The sequence below is a fragment of the Meles meles genome, chromosome 19 (assembly GCF_922984935.1).
Source record: "Meles meles chromosome 19, mMelMel3.1 paternal haplotype, whole genome shotgun sequence".
Classification (NCBI taxonomy): Eukaryota; Metazoa; Chordata; class Mammalia; order Carnivora; family Mustelidae; genus Meles; species Meles meles.
Window position 1 is genome coordinate 49,493,383 of NC_060084.1, and position 16,633 is coordinate 49,510,015.

At 52.6% G+C, this 16,633-nt stretch overlaps 1 protein-coding gene and 1 pseudogene across 11 annotated transcripts in view; both read left to right on the forward strand.

Moving 5' to 3' along the window:
- Positions 1-461: 461 nt before the first annotated feature.
- Positions 462-822, forward strand: LOC123931662 (annotated as a pseudogene).
- Positions 823-11,335: 10,513 nt separating this feature from the next.
- HIF3A (hypoxia inducible factor 3 subunit alpha) overlaps positions 11,336-16,633 on the forward strand; it is a 28,906-nt gene continuing 23,608 nt past the window's right edge. For 3 of the 11 annotated variants that reach the window (XM_045987216.1, XM_045987221.1, XM_045987217.1), the window contains exons 1-2: positions 11,336-11,381; positions 16,380-16,570. In XM_045987216.1, coding sequence (XP_045843172.1) covers positions 11,356-11,381; positions 16,380-16,570 — 217 coding nt within the window. In that variant the 5' untranslated portion in view covers positions 11,336-11,355. Of the gene's footprint in view, positions 11,382-12,704; positions 12,770-14,379; positions 14,625-16,107; positions 16,571-16,633 lie in introns of those variants that run through there. The other 8 variants (XM_045987222.1, XM_045987215.1, XM_045987220.1 and 5 more) reach the window with 7 other exon arrangements.

The following is a 16,633-nucleotide window of genomic DNA, read 5'->3' on the forward strand; positions in this document are numbered from 1 at the left end:
GGCTCAGTGGGTTAAAGCCTCTGCCTTCAGCTCAGGTCATGATCTCAGGGTCCTGGGATCGGCCCGCATCGGGCTCTCTGCTCAGCAGGGAGCCTGCTTCCTCCTCTCTCTGTCTGCCTCTCTGCCTACTTGTGATCTCTGTCTGTCAAATAAATAAATAAAATCTTTAAAAAAAAATCTTAAAATGTAAAATCAAGCCACCAAAAATATTTAACCGATGTGACCTTTCTATGTTGCTCTTTCTTCACAACCAAACACACACACACACACACACACACACACACACTCTCTCTCTCTCTCTCTCTTCAGGGATGTAGGTTTGACTGTGCGGCTCCTCACATCCACGCTAGTTGCTACCACCAGAGGGCACCTCAGGTTAGGTTAGGGAGGGACTGATTTTTAGACAGACTGGCGGTTCTGAACTCATTCACACTCTTAAAAAATCATTGAAGAGCTCTCGGGGCTCAGACCTAGTTTGAGGCGACATGGCTAAACGCACCAAGAAGGTCTGAATCGTGGGCAAACACGGGACCCGTTATGGTGCCTCCCTCAGGAAGATGGTGAAGAAGATTGAGATGAGCCAGCACGCCAAGTACACTTGCTCCTTCTGTGGCAAAACCGAGATGAAAAGACGAGCTGTGGGGATCTGGCATTGTGGCTCCTGCATGAAAACCGTCGCCGGTGGCGCCTGGACCTGCAACACCACTTCTGCCGTCACAGTAAAGTCTGCCGTCAGAAGACTGAAGGAGTTGAAAGACCAGTAGAAGCACCACCGTTTGAAACATTGCTAGCCTATAATAAATGGGTTAATTTATGTAACAACAAAAAAAAAATCATTGAGGACCCCCAAAGAGTTTTCATTTACGCAGGCTGTATACAGGGTGGTGTACTGGTAAGCCAGCTGTCTGAAGGAAAAGTAACCCTGTGACCTGGTGTTTCCACGGTGTAAATACATCCACCGTGGCCCAACTCAAACTACCGAAGTTTTACTTTTAAAAAAGATTTCATTTATTTATTTGACAGAGAGAGATACCGCAAGAAAGAAGAAACACAAGCAGGGGGCGTGGGAGAGGGAGAAGCAGGCTCCTTGCTGAGTAGGAAGCCTGATACAGGACTCGATCCCGGGACCCTGGGATCATGACCTGAGCTGAAGGCAGATGTGTAATGACTGAGCCACCCAGGAGCCCCTCAAGCTATCAGAATTTAACACCTGGCTCACATGATCCCGAAACTTTAACAGTCGGGTCCGTGGGTCACTAGGGCCGGCACCAGCAAGCCACTGGATGGCTAACCATATTTACCTTACAGAAGTTTAGACAAAGTTGTTAAAGGTGTATTTATTCATTCTGAAATAGCAATAATAAATCCATTTCATTATCAAAGCAATGACACCATCACGTATCACACAGCCTCTGAGAAACCTCACTGCACTCTGGGGAAAATAATAGGCAAATAACATCTGAGAATTATTATGAGAATAGTTTTGACCTTGTGGATCCCATGAATGGATCTTGGGAACCCCCGGAGGTTTCGGAACCACTCGCTTCGAATTTCAGTTCTTACCTCCATTCAATCCAGTTCCATTCAATCCAGTATCCCTCCTTAAAAAAATAGGGGTGCCTGGATGGCTCAGTCTGTTAAGTGTCTGCCTTCAGCTCAGGTCATCATCCCAGGGTCCTGGGATCAAGTTCTGCACCGAGCTCCCTGCTCAGCGGGAACCCTGCTTCTTCCTTTCCCTCTAGCGGCTGCTTCCCCTGCTTGTGTGCTCTCGCTCTCTCTCTCTCTCTCTCTGTCAAATAAATAACCTCTTAGAAAAAATAAAAAATAGACTTTTTTAATATCGTGAAATGAAATTTTTTATTATCGTGAAATGAAATCCGTACACAGCCCACCTTACCCGTGCATATAATCTCTACCTGAAGTTCATTGTGATGCGTTGCCTGTAATATAGAGAAGAAACAAAGGAAAAATACAATCTGCTCTCTTTCACCAGACACGTGCGTTTAAGAATCGAGGCGGTGGTTAGGTTTTAGAAAGTTGGTGCACACACATGGCACGTAGGCTTAACAGTCCAGCTGGGGTCTGGGTGGCTCCTGGAATCAAACACTTGAGCATTTCTGCAGGAAAATGTGGGCTCTTCACCTCAAAGTGGGGTGAACACAGATTACAAAAAAAGCCTGTGTCAGGTCAGGCTTTGCCATCAAGTTCAACAACAGTCTTTCCTATTTCAGAAGTGTTTGGATCTTGGCATTAGGAGTGGCTGACGGAGAGCCTATAATTTATAAGGAATGCGAAGTGCTCCGTTCGCTCAGTGCTCACAGACACAACATCCAGCGTCCCTGCTGTTGGTGAATTATACGTTTGGTTTTCAAGTGAATAAAACAAGAGTCAGATGTTTGTTTTTCTTTGTCGTTGATGTCTTGGAATAAGGGCTAAGTAAGAACATTGATCTGTCCATGTGGACCCCAGGAGAAGGCAAAGCAGAGTGGGAGCTAGATTGGGAATCAAATGCCACGATGAGGGGAGACGGCGATGATAGGAGTCTCTGAAATGGTGAACACTCCCAGTACCAACTTCTGCCCCAAACAGGGTGTGATCTTCCCTTGATCCCCATGGACTTGCTTTTCTGTAAAATTCAGAGCAGATGGAAATAGTGCAGAGTTCTTGCTGTATAGATACAGAATGGGAGCCTCTGTAGCCTCTGACAGGCAGGGATTCCTCCTGCACAAGCAGACTCCAGCAGGACCCAGGAAACCCCTCCTCATCAGGGCTGCGAAGTGCATCACAAGGGGCTTGGGGTCCCTGGTCCCAGCCACCAGTTGCCAGAAACCTTAGATTTACATACACCTCCTGGGGATGGCGTCCTGGCTGCCGAGGTCACTGAGCTCTGACAGGTATGAGCAGGTGAGATGGGGCCTAGGGCTCTGGGGAGGGGGCTCCCCAGCCTCGCAGAGTCTAGTGACAGATTCTCTTGCTGGGGACACCAGAGCGCTGAGGAAGCCAGCGGGAGGGGAGGGGCAGGGACTTGGGCCACCACATCCACCCATCATCCCACTGCCCCCCAGCGCTTACCAATACCAACACAAACGTACGCATCAGCATCTGGACAGGGAACCATGACGTGGTGGGACCCTAGACGGGAGTGTGAACTTTCGCCTGTTTCCTGGCTGATAGGTGCTGTTATTTACAGAACGCAGATAGTCACTGGTGCCAGCAGGTCTCCACGTGCCCACATCGACAGGCATGCTAATGTCAAGGTGTGCCCAAGGCTAAGACACCGGGCTTAGTCTGAAGGTATGACACGTGTATGTGTGTCAGAACCCACAGTGGTTGATACTGGCCTGCGTGATCGGCAGCCTGTTTTGTGACACCTACGTGTGTGACATCGACATGCACGTGACGTGTATGCCTGCAGACAGGTGGGCAGCAAAAGTGCCCGTCTGAGCCTTTTCCGTCCACCCTCCAAGCTGGAGCCCCCCAACCAGCAGGAGAGGTTCTGGTGAATTCCTGTGTCCTTTCCATCAGGCAGAGAATAGATGCATCGTGAATGCCTGAGTGAACGAGCTCGGGAATGAATGAGCTCGGGAATGAATGAGCAAGTGAATGGCCCCTGATCCTGTGAGCTTACCACACGTGGGGCACTGTGCTAAGCACACACACGCCTGCTCTCATTAAATCCACACCACGGTCTCTGAGATGGAGGGACTCTTACATCTCCATCATACGGAAAACTGAGTCATCAAGACACTATGTAACTTTAGGGTGCCTGGGTGGCTCAGTCCGGTAAGCATCCAACTCTTGACTTCAGCTCAGGTCATGGTCTCAGGGTTGTGAGATCGAGCCCCACGCCAGGCTCCACTGGGCATGGAGCCTGCTTGGGATTCTCTCTCCCTCTCCTTCTGCTCTTCCCCTCTCACACACCCTCAAAAAAAAAAAAAAAAATTGGTAGACCCCGGATTTGATCCAGGCCTCTTAAACTCCAAACTGAGTACCCCTGGCCTGTTCCGATTATGATGGGACAATCCCCTCCCCGAATTCTTGGGATCCACTGCCATCCTTCCAAGGCAGGCCCTCAGCAAGCTGGAAGAACAGAGGGCAGCCTTCTGTCATCAATTCAGAGATGAAAGAGGTAGACACAGTTTAATCCAATTTAATCCAGGAACACCTGGCCGTGTGTGTGTGTGTGGGTGTGGGTGTGGGGGGTGTCTAGTGGACAATTAACTTTCAAGCAGAAGAGGGGGGTCCTTCTCCCTCCCCCATCATCATGGATCCATAGCCCTTACCACGTTAGTGATGGTGTGGACGCACTGGAACCCTTGTTCATTGCTAGTGGGAATATAAAGCAGCATAGTCACTGTGGGAAACAGTTTTGCATTTCCTCAAAAAGTTAGAAGTAGCAGCAGGTACCCCCCAAAGAATTGAAAACAGGTGTTCAGGCAAATACTTGTCCATGAATGTTCACAGCAGCGTCATTCATGATGACCACGAGAGAGAAGCAAATCCAAATGTCTATCAGCTGATGAATGGAGAAGCAAAATGTAGGTGAGCCAGACAGTGGAATAACATGGTAATACCCACGCAGAGCAATGAAGTCATGATCCAAGCCATCCTGTGCGTTACTGCCCGGCACTTGCACACGCTGTGCTAAGTGAAAGAAACTGGACACACAAGGACACCTATTCTACGACTGCATTTACATGAGATGTCTAAAATACGTGAATCCGGGGCACCTGGGTGGCTCAGTGGTTTAAGCCTCTGCCTTCGGCTCAGGTCATGATCTCAGGGTCCTGGGATTGAGCCTTGCATCAGGCTCTCTGCTCAGTGAGGAGCCTGTTTCTCCCTCTCTCTCTGCCTGCCTCTCTGCCTACTTGTGACCTCTCTCTCTGCCTGCCTCTCTGCCTACTTGTGACCTCTCTCTCTGTCAAATAAATAAATAAAATATAAAAAAAAAATAAAATACGTGAATCCACGAGACAAAAAGTAGGGTGATGGTTGTCCAGGGCTGGAGGGGGTGGGGCTGAGGGGGGGTTCTTTTGGGCAGATGAAAGCGCTCTGGGGCTGGATACAGGTGATGTGTGCACAACATCATGAACGTACTCAAGGTCACTGAATTACATACTTTAAAATGGTTCATTTTACAGTATGTGAATTTCACCTAAAAAAAAAAAAAGATAAAGAGCTACTCCAGGCACCTGTGTGGCTTGGTCTGTTGAGGGGCCGACTCTTGGTTTAGGCTCAGAGTGTGATCTCCGGTTGTGGATCGATCCTCAGGTGGGGCTCCGCACTCAGGGAGGGGGGAGGGGTGCGTCTGCTTGAGACTCTCTCCCTCTGCCCCTCCTCCCACTCGCTCCTGCTCTCCTGCTCTCTCTCTCTCTTTCTAAAATAAATAAATCTTTAAAAAAAAGAAAGAAGGGGCGCCTGGGTGGCTCAGTGGGTTAAAGCCTCTGCCTTCGGCTCAGGTCTTGATCCCAGGGTCCTGGAATCAAGTCCCTCATCGGCCTCTCTGCTTGGCAGGGAGCCTGCCTCCCCCTCTCTCTGAGCCTGCCTCTCTGCCTACTTGCGATTTCTATCTGTCAAATAAATAAAATCTTAAAAATAAATAAATAAAATCTTTAAAAATGAAAAATAAAAAAAGAAAAGGAGCTACCCCAGAAACTAAAAATAAAAAATTCAGTTCCTCGGTCCTACTGCACACATTTCAAGGGCTCAGTAGTCCTATGGGGCCAATGGCTACCATACCGAACAGTGCAGATAAAGAACATTTCCGTCATCATGAAAGATTCTATTTATTGGCCAGTGCTGATATAGGGTTTCCGCAGGCTCCATCCAGGTGACTGTTTCTTCATGGTGTCATTTAATGTGTTCTTCTGTCCAATGTCTTTCCTATGAATGGATTGTTACAATCTGGAACTTTGATCAGATTCAGGTTCGGTTATTTTGGTGAAAGGATTTCATTGGCGCTGCTGTGTCCTCCCAACAGGAGACATGCCACGTTTGGTGGAGTCTGATGTGTGCCTGTTATGACAGCGGCATCTTCCTCCTTTGGTTGGCCAAGCGATGGATGTCACATGACCAAATGGGCCAAGGAGTGTCTGTGATTTACTCAGGAGGGCCTCCATGGGCACATAGTGAAATCAGGGATGTGCGGTTCTGTAACAAGGAGGAACTGGAGATCAGGAGACAATAATCTAATCTACGCCGGGCAACGGTGTGGTTTTGAATCAAATGCATTTTTTTCAGAAACGACTCTGTGTCACAGAGAAGTTAAGTAACTAGCCCAAGTCACACAGCTGACAAGTGAGAGATCCAAGATTTGAACCCAGGTCAGGCAGGCTGGGTTCAATAAGGCTACACTACAGGGAAATACCTGATGGGGCTGCCGTGATGTTCTAGTAAGAGCAGGAATGTGGAGGGCTTAGTACAGCGCTCGGCACAGGAGCCCTGCATGATACTTATGGCTCATGTTGTTTATTTCCATCACCTAATTCCAGGTTAGTCTTGGCTTGAGTCTGGAGGGATTTTCTGCCCCTGGCAGTTTTCCAAGAATGCCAGCTGGCCTTTATAAACCCATGTGATTAGGAGTCAGAGCCTGGGGAAGGGAGAGTGGAGAGAGAATCAGATCACAAGAGGTAGCTGTAAAGAGGTTAGGAAAAGGGGCGACTGGGTGGCTTAGTCGGTTGAGCGTCTGCCTTCGGCTTGGGTCATGAGTCCCGGAATTGAGCTGCGCATTGGGCTCTCCGCTTAGCAGGGAGCCTGCTTCTCCTTCTCCCCCTGCCTGCTGCTCCCCCTACTTGTGCGCTTGCTCTCTGTCAAAAAATAAATAAATAAAATCTTAAAAAAGAAAAAAAAAGGAGGTTTGGAGCAACTCCTTCCCATCCCTGGCAGCAGAGAGGGTGAACGTAGGGAGGTGAACACTAGGGATAAAATGTCTGAGCAGATGTACGGAAGAGAGTGGCTAGAGATACTGACTTACCAGATTTGGGTGTGTACGCAGTTTCAGGGACCCTATCCCCCGTCCTTCTCCGGTATCTCAAGGCTCAAGACTCCATCCCCATGGGGCTGCTTCTAGGCAGAGCTCCAAGATACTGTCTTATGAGGAGTTTGGCAGATATTCCCCCAAAGGGCCACAGGAATATTTCAAGTTCTGCATTGTTCTTCCCTGTGCAAGCTGGCCCCTTCCCATCAGGAAGTGGAGTCTCTTCCCTCCTCTGGAAGCTGGGCAGGACCTCGGGACTGACTTGAGAAAGGGGCATGCAGGTGACACTGCATGGCTTCCAAATCCAGGTCATAAAGGAGACACGGCTCCTGCCTGTTTCCTTGCTCCCTCTTCGTCTCCCTTGGTCCCAGCTGCCATGATGTGAGGAGGTCCAAGCGACCCCATGGAAAGGTCACAGGTAGATGTCCCAGCCATAGCCCACAGGTGAGGTCCCCTCCCCCCCTCCCCCCAGTAGCAGCAACAAGTGCCAGGCCAGTGAGTGGGGAAGCTGCAGATCATTCCAGCCCACCCCCTTGGTCTGCCCCTGCTGATGCCAAGTGGAGTGGAGATGGGTTATCTGCACTGAGCCCTGTCAGATGGCAATTCATGAGCAACATAAATCTCTCTGTGGGGTGGTTTGTGTTGTAAGTGGGAGGGCTTCCAATTCTTTCCCACCTGAAGGGAACGAGAACTTCATTCAAACCTAACTTAGATGCCGTGTCCCTGTTTAAAAGCCTCCCATGCTCCCATATCCCTCAGAGTGAAAGCCAAGGTCCACACATAGCCTAAAAACCCATCCTACGTGATCTTCCACACCACTGTCCACCTCAGACCCCACACCACCTTTTCTGACCTCATTTCCTACTCATTTCCTACATCCCCCTGCTCTAGCCACACTGGCCTCCTTGCTGATCCCTGAACTTACCGGGCCAGTCCAACCTCAGGACCTTTGCACTTGCTCTTCTCTTTGCTTAGCACACTCTTCTCCCAGAAATCCACGGGGTTTCCCCCTTATCTTCAAGTCTTTGCTCAGATGAAACCTTCTTATTAAGCTCTTCCATAACCAACCTGTTTAAAATTATAGCTCCCAATGCCAAAAATCACTATGCCCTCCATTCTCTGGGTTACATCTCTCTATAGCACTTGTCACAATAAAACGTACTATATATTTCACTTATGTTTCTGTGTATAGTCTGTCTGCCCAAATAGAGTGTAAGTTCCATGAAGGCAGGTCAGGGATCTTGACCTGTCTTGTTCACCACGGTAGTCCTAGTGCCTACAACAGCTCCTCCTATATATTTAGCACCGTGTCCCCTGAGTTCTACTTGTCTATCAATATTAGTTTGCCCTTCATATTTTTCTATTTTGAGGTAAAACTTACAGACAACAATAAGCACAAATCTGAAGACTACAATTTGCTGGGTTTTGACAAATGCATATACCTTTGTAACCCAAACTCCATCAAGATAAGGAACCACTGTCCTGATTTCCACCACCCCGCCCCCCCCCCCCCCACCCTCCATGATCAGCCTTGCCCATTCTGGAAGTTCATGTAATTGAAATCACATAGCGTGCTTTGTTTGGTGTCTGGCTTCTCTCATTCAGCATAAGGATCTTGAAATTCGTCCATGCTGTATGTTTATCAGTAGTTCATCCTTCTCTAGCTGGGCGTGCCACAGTTGATTGATACTGATATGTGAGGTGTTGCTATGTGAACCTCATCGATTCTTCCGTCCATCTGCTCTCCTTCACCCTGGCCCCAGTCTTTATGCCCAGCCTCCTTCCTGCTCTCCGACCTCCTGTCTCACTCCATCATGCCTCCACTCTCCACAGAGCAACTAGAGGATTTTTATAAGGCACCCACTGTGTCTCTATCCTGCTCAAAACTCTGACATGGCTCCTTAGTGCCCTCAGGACGTCGCCCTATCTTCTTTAATGCCTTTCAGACCTGCTTGGGGCTCACCTGTATGCACCAGTCCATCACCTCCCACCTCTTCTCGTTACGATCCAGGTTGCAGGCGGTCTCCTACTCAGGTGCCCCCACGGTCCCAAGACTCCACATTGTTATATTCTCTTCCCTCTGTCCAGAATAGTTTCCCCTAGCCCTCTCTTTACCTTCCTCACTGCTACTTATCCTATTCTTGAGAGGCTAGGGGAGGCAACTCCATGGAGCTCCCACAGTCCCTGGTGACTCTGATCACTCTACCTTTTAATAACAAAAAGTTCTCTGCTAAAGTTGAGTTTCAGGAACAAATCTTGTTTCTTGAAACAAACAACACATCCATTCAGCAAAAAATGAAAACCATTTCAACAAACACATTCCCCCTCTTGCCTTAGCTGCAAGGAACCACTGAGGGAAGCTTAATGCTAACCTAGATCATAGGTGCCTGGTGCATCTGTGTGTATTTGTAAATTCTGTTTCAGTGTGTGTTTCGGAAGTGCCAGTTTTCCTCAGGTGCTATAAATCCTCGCATTGACTCTCTGCTATGTCTTGCATAGCCCCTCCTTCCTCATGGAGCACACTGCTTCCCCTGAAGCCCTTTCTAATTTAGGCCTCTTGTTTTCTCATACTCCACTGTCTCCACACTAGAGCGTAGGAGATATTTTCACTGCTTATCAAGATTCTTTTGAGTGAAAGCAGCTGAAATCAATTCACACTAATCTAAGCACAAAGTAAATGAATAAAGTAATATTTAACAACAATAGCAACAGCCTAGGGGCACCTGGGTGGCTCAGTGGGTTAAAGCCTCTGCCTTCGGCTCAGGTCATGATCCCAGAACCTGGGAACGAGCCCCACATGGGGCTCTCTGCTCAGCAGGGAGCCTGCTTCCTCCTCTCTCTCTGCCTGCCTCTCTGCCTACTTGTGATCTCTGTCAAATGGATAAATAAAATCTTTTAAAAAATTAGCAACAGCCTAAAAAAAAACCCATAATTATTCTGATATTAAAGTGGAGTTCAAGTATGGCTGGATCCAGGTACCCAAGTGCTGATGTCAGGAGTGTCTTTCACAGATTTTCATTTCTGCTTTCTTCTGTACTGACTTTGATCTCTTAAAGCCACTTCTTTCCTGGTAACGGGCTCACCTCCTACCAGCTGGGAAACTCCAGCAGAAATAACCTTTTTCTTTAGTTGCAGCAAATGTCTCAGGGTTGGTTCTCACTGGCTTAGGTTAGGTCACATGTCTTCCCTGAACCAATCACTGTGACCAGGGAGACAGAATAAACTGGTTAGGTTTGGATCCTTTGTGCCTGGAGCTGGTGAGGGGAGGGCTATGACCAGCCCTATTCAAATTAAATAGAGGGTGAACAGAAAGAAGTGGTTCCCCACCAGAAAGCTGAGTGAGGGCAAAGCTGGGGAGGGCAAATCCTACAAACTTTGGCTATAGTATCCTTTTTCCTGTCCAAAGCTGCATCTAGAATACCTGTCCCCTGTGGGTTAGTAAACCGTCCCCTACACACACACACACACACACACACACACACACACACAACACACACACACACTCTCTCTCTCTCTCTCTCTCTCTCTCTCTCTCTCTCTCTCTCTGTTCCCTAGCCGATCCTAATGCTTTAGCCACTCCTTGGTGACCTTGTACCTCTCTCTTCTTACTTCACTAGTAGAAAGATACCGTTTCTCTGCTCTTTTAGAAAATGGGTGTGTTTGGGTTTTACATATTTACTTGACAGAAACTTAATCATTCAATGGTGGGAACTTGAAAAGGGAGTTAGGGAGGCAAGGAAGTAGGGCTGGGGTACAAAGTGCCAGACTGGAAGACCGGGGTCAGGTAGGGGTACTTGCTGCAGATATGGGGGCAGAGGGGCTGCGGACCGAGAGGGAATGGTGGGGTACAGAGGGGGAGGGATTGTAGCGCAGGGGTGGGGGTGGGGAGAAGCGGGAGTTCACAGTGGATAAGGAGGAGGACGTGGAGAAGGCAGAGTTGGGCGACTTGCAAGGGGTGGGCCTGGTGGTCTGAGGGGCCCGACCGGGGGTGGGAAAATGGAGAGGTGGGCTGGAGGTGAGGGTTAGAGGGTGCGGTATCAGGGTCGAGTGAGCTCGGTGGGTTCGGGAGAGGGCTGGTGTCAGAACTTGGCGAGAGAGGCTGGGCCAGGAGGCGCGACCCGCGGACCTTGCGGGCGACACTGCTGAGGAAGTCCGCGGCTAGGGGTGTGGCGGGGGGGGCGGTGTATGCCGCGTTATCCCCCCACTCCGAGAGTTTCAGGTCCTCGCCTGGTCCCGCCTCTTTCTCGGAAGTGACACACCCGTCGTCCAACCGGAGCCGCGGGCCGGGCGCGGCGGGGGGCGGAGCTGGGGAGGGGGCTCGCAGGGCCAGGGGAGGGGGCTAGGGGCCTCGAAGGGCTCGGGAGCGACGACGGCGAGCCATGGCTCTGGGGCTACAGCGTGCCAGGTACTGGGGTTCGGGGCAGGAATGATGGGAAGCGAGGGGCTCTCCTTGCAGGGACCCCCGAGCTGGGGGAGATGCACGGGTGAAGCCGAGGAGGCCCCGGGCCGCGCGGTTGGAGGCACATGTCCGCCGCACCCACCATCCTACCCGATTGCAGGCGAGGGGGGTTCCCCAAATCCCCGGCTGTCCCGCCCCGCCCCTTTAGCCTGGAGTGACTTCGGGGTGGTGATCCCCAATTTCCTGCTGCTCCGGGCTCGCTTTCCCTCCAGGTTAGGGCCCCTACGGAATTGGAGTGCTTGTGTTCGAGTAGTTCCCGGGCTTCTGCGGAGGGCATTCTCCTTCCACGTATGAACCTACCGGCCTCCGAATTGCCAGAATTGAGGTTGTTCCTTCCTACGGGACCCGGGGATCCTAGGGTATATGGGGTGCCCCCAGACTAAGCCTTCACAGATCCAGAGAGTCCCTTGGAGTGGGAAGTCAGATTCTGAGTTCAGGAGCAGAGAGAGCCGGTATAATTGGATGGTCCCTGACAGACTTTCAAACCTTGGGTTCCCTAGAAATAAGCAGAGGGGGTCACTTTTCAGCAGCTACTTGGGACCGTTCCCAGGGACCTTTCTGTACCCTTTTGAAAGGTAGAGTCACCCCTTTCAATAACAGAGAGACAAGCCCGACCGACTTCCCAACGTCTAGCCCCTTATCTCCCTCTCCACCCCCACTCAGTGCCTGTGACTGTGGACAGGGGCACACCATTCAAGCCTTATTTGGGGAATCCCCATGGAGGGTGCTGTACTCGATTCAGTGCAAGCTCTGATGGGAGCACGCCCTGCCTAAGTGTTCAGCTGGGTCCTCCTGGCCAGGGGGTAGTTTCTGTGATCACCGCCCAGCAGGTGCAGAGCTGCTGAGTGCTCTGGGTCCAAGGCCAAGGGTCTATCTGGCCATGTTTTCTTGGGGCCCCAGAAAAAGCTTACAGGCCCTTGGTTTCCCTTGTCCAATCTGAGGCATCCAGGAAACCTCTTCCCTCCTCCCTGGCTTCCCAGGTCTGATTGGATCTGTCCACACCCTCATGTTTTTGCCCCCCCCCCCCCCCGCACTGCTGTTCCCCCCTTCGGTTCTATTCCAGTCTCTGGCTCTGGGCCTGCCAGGGAACTCCATCCCACCCCTTCTGGGCCAGCCTCAGCCCAGCCCCTCCCAGCGCCCCCTCCTGGCTAGGTGGGGGCCCCTCTTGGCTGAGCTGGGGCGCTCCCCCCTCCCCACCAAGGCCAGCCCTTTCCTGTGGTGTCATCCCAGTGCTGCGCACCACCCACTCATAACTCGCACCCGGATCCCGGCCGCGCTCCGTCCCCTTCTGCACCCCTAGGATGGCACTTGGGCCAAAGGGGGCCTGGGTGATGGTGAGTGGGCCCCCGTACTGCCTCACCCCCTTCCCTTCTTCCAACTCAGGCTTCCGCCATCCCACCCCAGGCAGGGATGTTCTTGGGAAGTCCCTGATGGGTGTAAGGGCCTGGGTGCCCCCCGGATCAGAGGGTTCCAAGGGAAGATAGGACTCAGGGTACAGGCACCCCACTGGGTTACCATGTCCTTGGGAATGAGCAGAGGCAGAGGCAGAGAGAGTCCTCCTGACTGACCCTACCCCAAGTCCTTTCCCAAACCCTGCCTCTGGCCTCACAGTGCCCAGAGGGGTCCCTGCTCAGACACAACCTAAGGCCCCCTAGATCCTTTACACTTTTTTTAAGACCCCCACTACCCAGCTCAGTGTCAGAAGAGAGAGGGCTAGGAGCAGCCCTGACTATGGCTCTGCGTCTTCCTACTTTCTCCGTGCCTTTGCTCTCGGGTGGCAATTTCTGCAGAGGTGGGCTTCTCTGTCTCTTGGTTTGGCCGGGGCTGGGGGGGCAGGCCACTGGGTCCCAGCCCCCATTCCCAGGCCTCACCCTGGGGCCTCCAGGCCCCGGCCCCGCCCCCTGTTCTCTGCTGGAACACAGGGGAAGGGTGGCAGGGTTCCAGCTGCACGTCCCAACCTGGGCAGTGTGCCAGGGGGCTGGACCAGGGCTGGGCATGGGGCCAGCCGGGGAGACTGGCCAGCTGGGGAAATCCGGAGGTAGTAGAGGTGGGACGGGGGAAGGCACTGAGGCTACTGGGCAAAGGAGGGACAGGGCAGGGGCTCCTGGGGGGAACATGCCCTCCCAGGCATGGCATTTAAGCGCACAGGCCCTAAAGTTGTGTTCAGATCCCAGCTCATCCATCTGCTTCTGGAATGTGTAGCCTGGGGCCCCTGACTGCCTCTCTGCGCCTCAGTGACATATCCTGGAAAATGGTGGGGGGGAGGGGTGGGAATCATACCGCCCCTTCCCTGCACCACATCAAAATAAGGAGCAGTGAGGGAACTGATCTTCGGGGGGCAGGATACCCCACAGGTCACAACAAACTGTGTTCAAGTCAGACAACGTTCTGGGTAGAAGTAGATGCTCCGTGGGACTCACTGAGATTGGTGGACCGCAGCTGCCCTGTGGTGGGGGCCCTGATTACCAGTGGGGTAACTTGGGCCAGTGAGGCCATTGCGCAGAGCCTCAGGTTCAGGCCCTGTGGAAGGGAGATCATTTTTCCTGCTGCATCAGGCCATTGGGAGGATTTAAGGGGGTCTCTGGCTCCTTGAGTGCTCAGTCCCGCAAAGCGATGGTGATTACTCTCATGACACTTTGGTCTACTTCCAAGGTGCTTGTGTAAAGGTCGTGTGTGTGATGGCACACACACCACACCACGGGGTTCCCACCAAAGCCCACGGGTCTCTCCAGCGTGCAGGAGACTCCAAAGCCTTCCATTCCCGATGTGGACAAAGAGGGAGTAATCAGAAGTGGAGCCTTCTCATGGCACTCATCGATGGCCAGGCCCTGTTCTAAGTCCTTGACGTATATGAATTTGTGTAATCTTTACAACAACCCCATGGGGTTGTGTTTTTATGCTCAGGGAGAGCCTGCAGTTTGTCCCAGAGTTAAACAGCTCATACATAGTGGAGCCGAGACTGGACCTCTGCTCCGGTCGAACTCGTCCCTACTTCATTTAACGAAAGGCGGGAGACCCAGGCGTCTCTGAAGCCAGCTGAAGCCAGCGAGAGGCCCACACTTCCTGCCAGAAGAACGTCCCGAGATCAGGCTGGGAGCTGGAAGGAGGGTCCCGCGGCAGCCACCAGCTGGCTCCTTCTATGGAAGAAGTCTGCCATGGAGAGGATTACAGAGCCCAGCTGCCTGGGAGGTGGGGGGCTGGCCCCACCCCCATTCCCGTTCCCACTCCCTCTCCCTCTGTCTGGGGCCCCGGCTCCGCTCCGTGAGGCCCGCCCACCCCCACCCTCTGGGCAGGAAGACAAACAGGGCTGGAACAGAACAGGACAGGACGGAATGTCCTCTGGGCAGAGCCCGACTGGAGGCCCCTGCCTCCCACCAGCTAGCAGGGAGGGGATGGGGGTGACTGCTGGCTCCCTCCACCCCTCCACCCAGCCTGCCCCCTTCTGTGCCTCCCACTGGATGTGGGGAGTTTTTCCCTCTGCGGCCTGACAGGACAGCCCCTCGCTCTCCCATTCGCTCTCCCAGATTGTGCCCGTGGGTGGGGCTGCAGATCTCCCGCTTGGGGCCCCGAGGTTGATGCCATCCCCAGGAGTGGCCTCTGGTTTTGGAAGGGACAGCCTCTCTTCCTAGAGTTCTGCTTCCCTGGGGTGGGTCACAAGGAGGGAATCAGAGAAAAGGCTTTGGAACCCCACTGCCTGAGTTCACATCCTGGCTCTGCCAGTTACTAGCTTTGGGACTTTTTGTGCAAAGGACTTTACCTTTCAGAGCCCCGGTGTCCCCTTTGTGAAGTGGAAATTTAGGGTGCCTCCTGGGATTGAGTGAGTGCACATAGGTGAAGTACTTAGAACAGTGCCAGACGCACGGTCAGCAGATCATAACTTGTTATTAATGGTTTTATCAATATGATAAATATAAAGAAGATGATGCATACTGTACTATATATAATATACTCCAATTGTTTTTTCTTTCAAAAACTGTGTTGTTTGTATTCAGACATTTAAGACAGGGAGAAGCACTAACCTGGGGATAAACCCAGGGCCATAGGACAGAGAAGGCTGAAGAGTTCAGGCAGACCACAGTCCAAACGTGGCCTCACTCCTTAGGGGCAAACACTGCAACCTCTCTGTGCCTTGGTTTCCTCACATGTTCAATGGGGATGACGTCATTACCTTCTTGCTGGGGTTGTCTGAGCTCTTAGTGGGTTTAATGTCCATTACTCACTTGGCACAGGGAAGAAGCTGGATACGTGGCAGATATTTCTGACAAAACAATACTCATCCTTCAACCTCCACCCCCCCATCCCACCCGTAGAAGTCAGGTATTTGAAGCGGATTGAAGGGTAGGGGTGAGTGGTTAGCTGTTGGCCTGACAGAACACTGGGGTTGGTTTGCTGTGTCCCATCAGCAGGGCCCCTGTTGGTGGGTCGTTGGACTTTGAGATCTGTGTTCTAAGATTCTGAGGATTCAGCTCAGCTGAGGAGGGGAAAGGGCAGGAGAGGGGGTTCAGGGAGGCTGGAGGGCAGGGGGCCGGGAGGCTGCTGTCATCTTCATGATCCCTCCCTGCCCTGGCTTGGGGCCAGCTCTGCCAGCCCCCTCCCAGCAGGAGGCCTCCCGGTCTCCCAGGCGTCCCCAGCCCAGGGAACAAACAGCAGATAAGTCAGGGAGGGGACAGCGGCCCTGGGCACGCCTCAGAGAGTGAGGCGCTGGGGGCAGCATGGGCTGGCGCAGGGACAGATAAAATCCGCGGCTAGGAGCTGCCCCAGAGTATAACTCTCGCAGGCCCAGAGAACTCCGGGAACTCACCCGGGCCACACAGCGAGACGTGCACGGTCGCGGCCCTGCCCTCTTTGAGCCTGGGGCCCCATGTGGCAGCGCCCCACGTGCATGTCCCATCCAACTCTTTCCCTTCCGGGGGCGCCGCCAGTGAACGCTGCCGATGCCCGCAGGTCGAGCACCGAGCTGCGCAAGGAAAAGTCCCGGGATGCGGCCCGCAGTCGGCGCAGCCAGGAGACCGAGGTGCTGTACCAGCTGGCGCACACGCTGCCTTTCGCGCGCGGAGTCAGCGCCCACTTGGACAAGGCCTCCATCATGCGCCTCACCATCAGCTACCTGCGCATGCACCGCCTCTGCGCTGCAGGTGAGCCCCGCCCCCGGGAGCGCCCACCTGGGCAAGGCCCCAACCCCTAATGTCTTCCCGGCG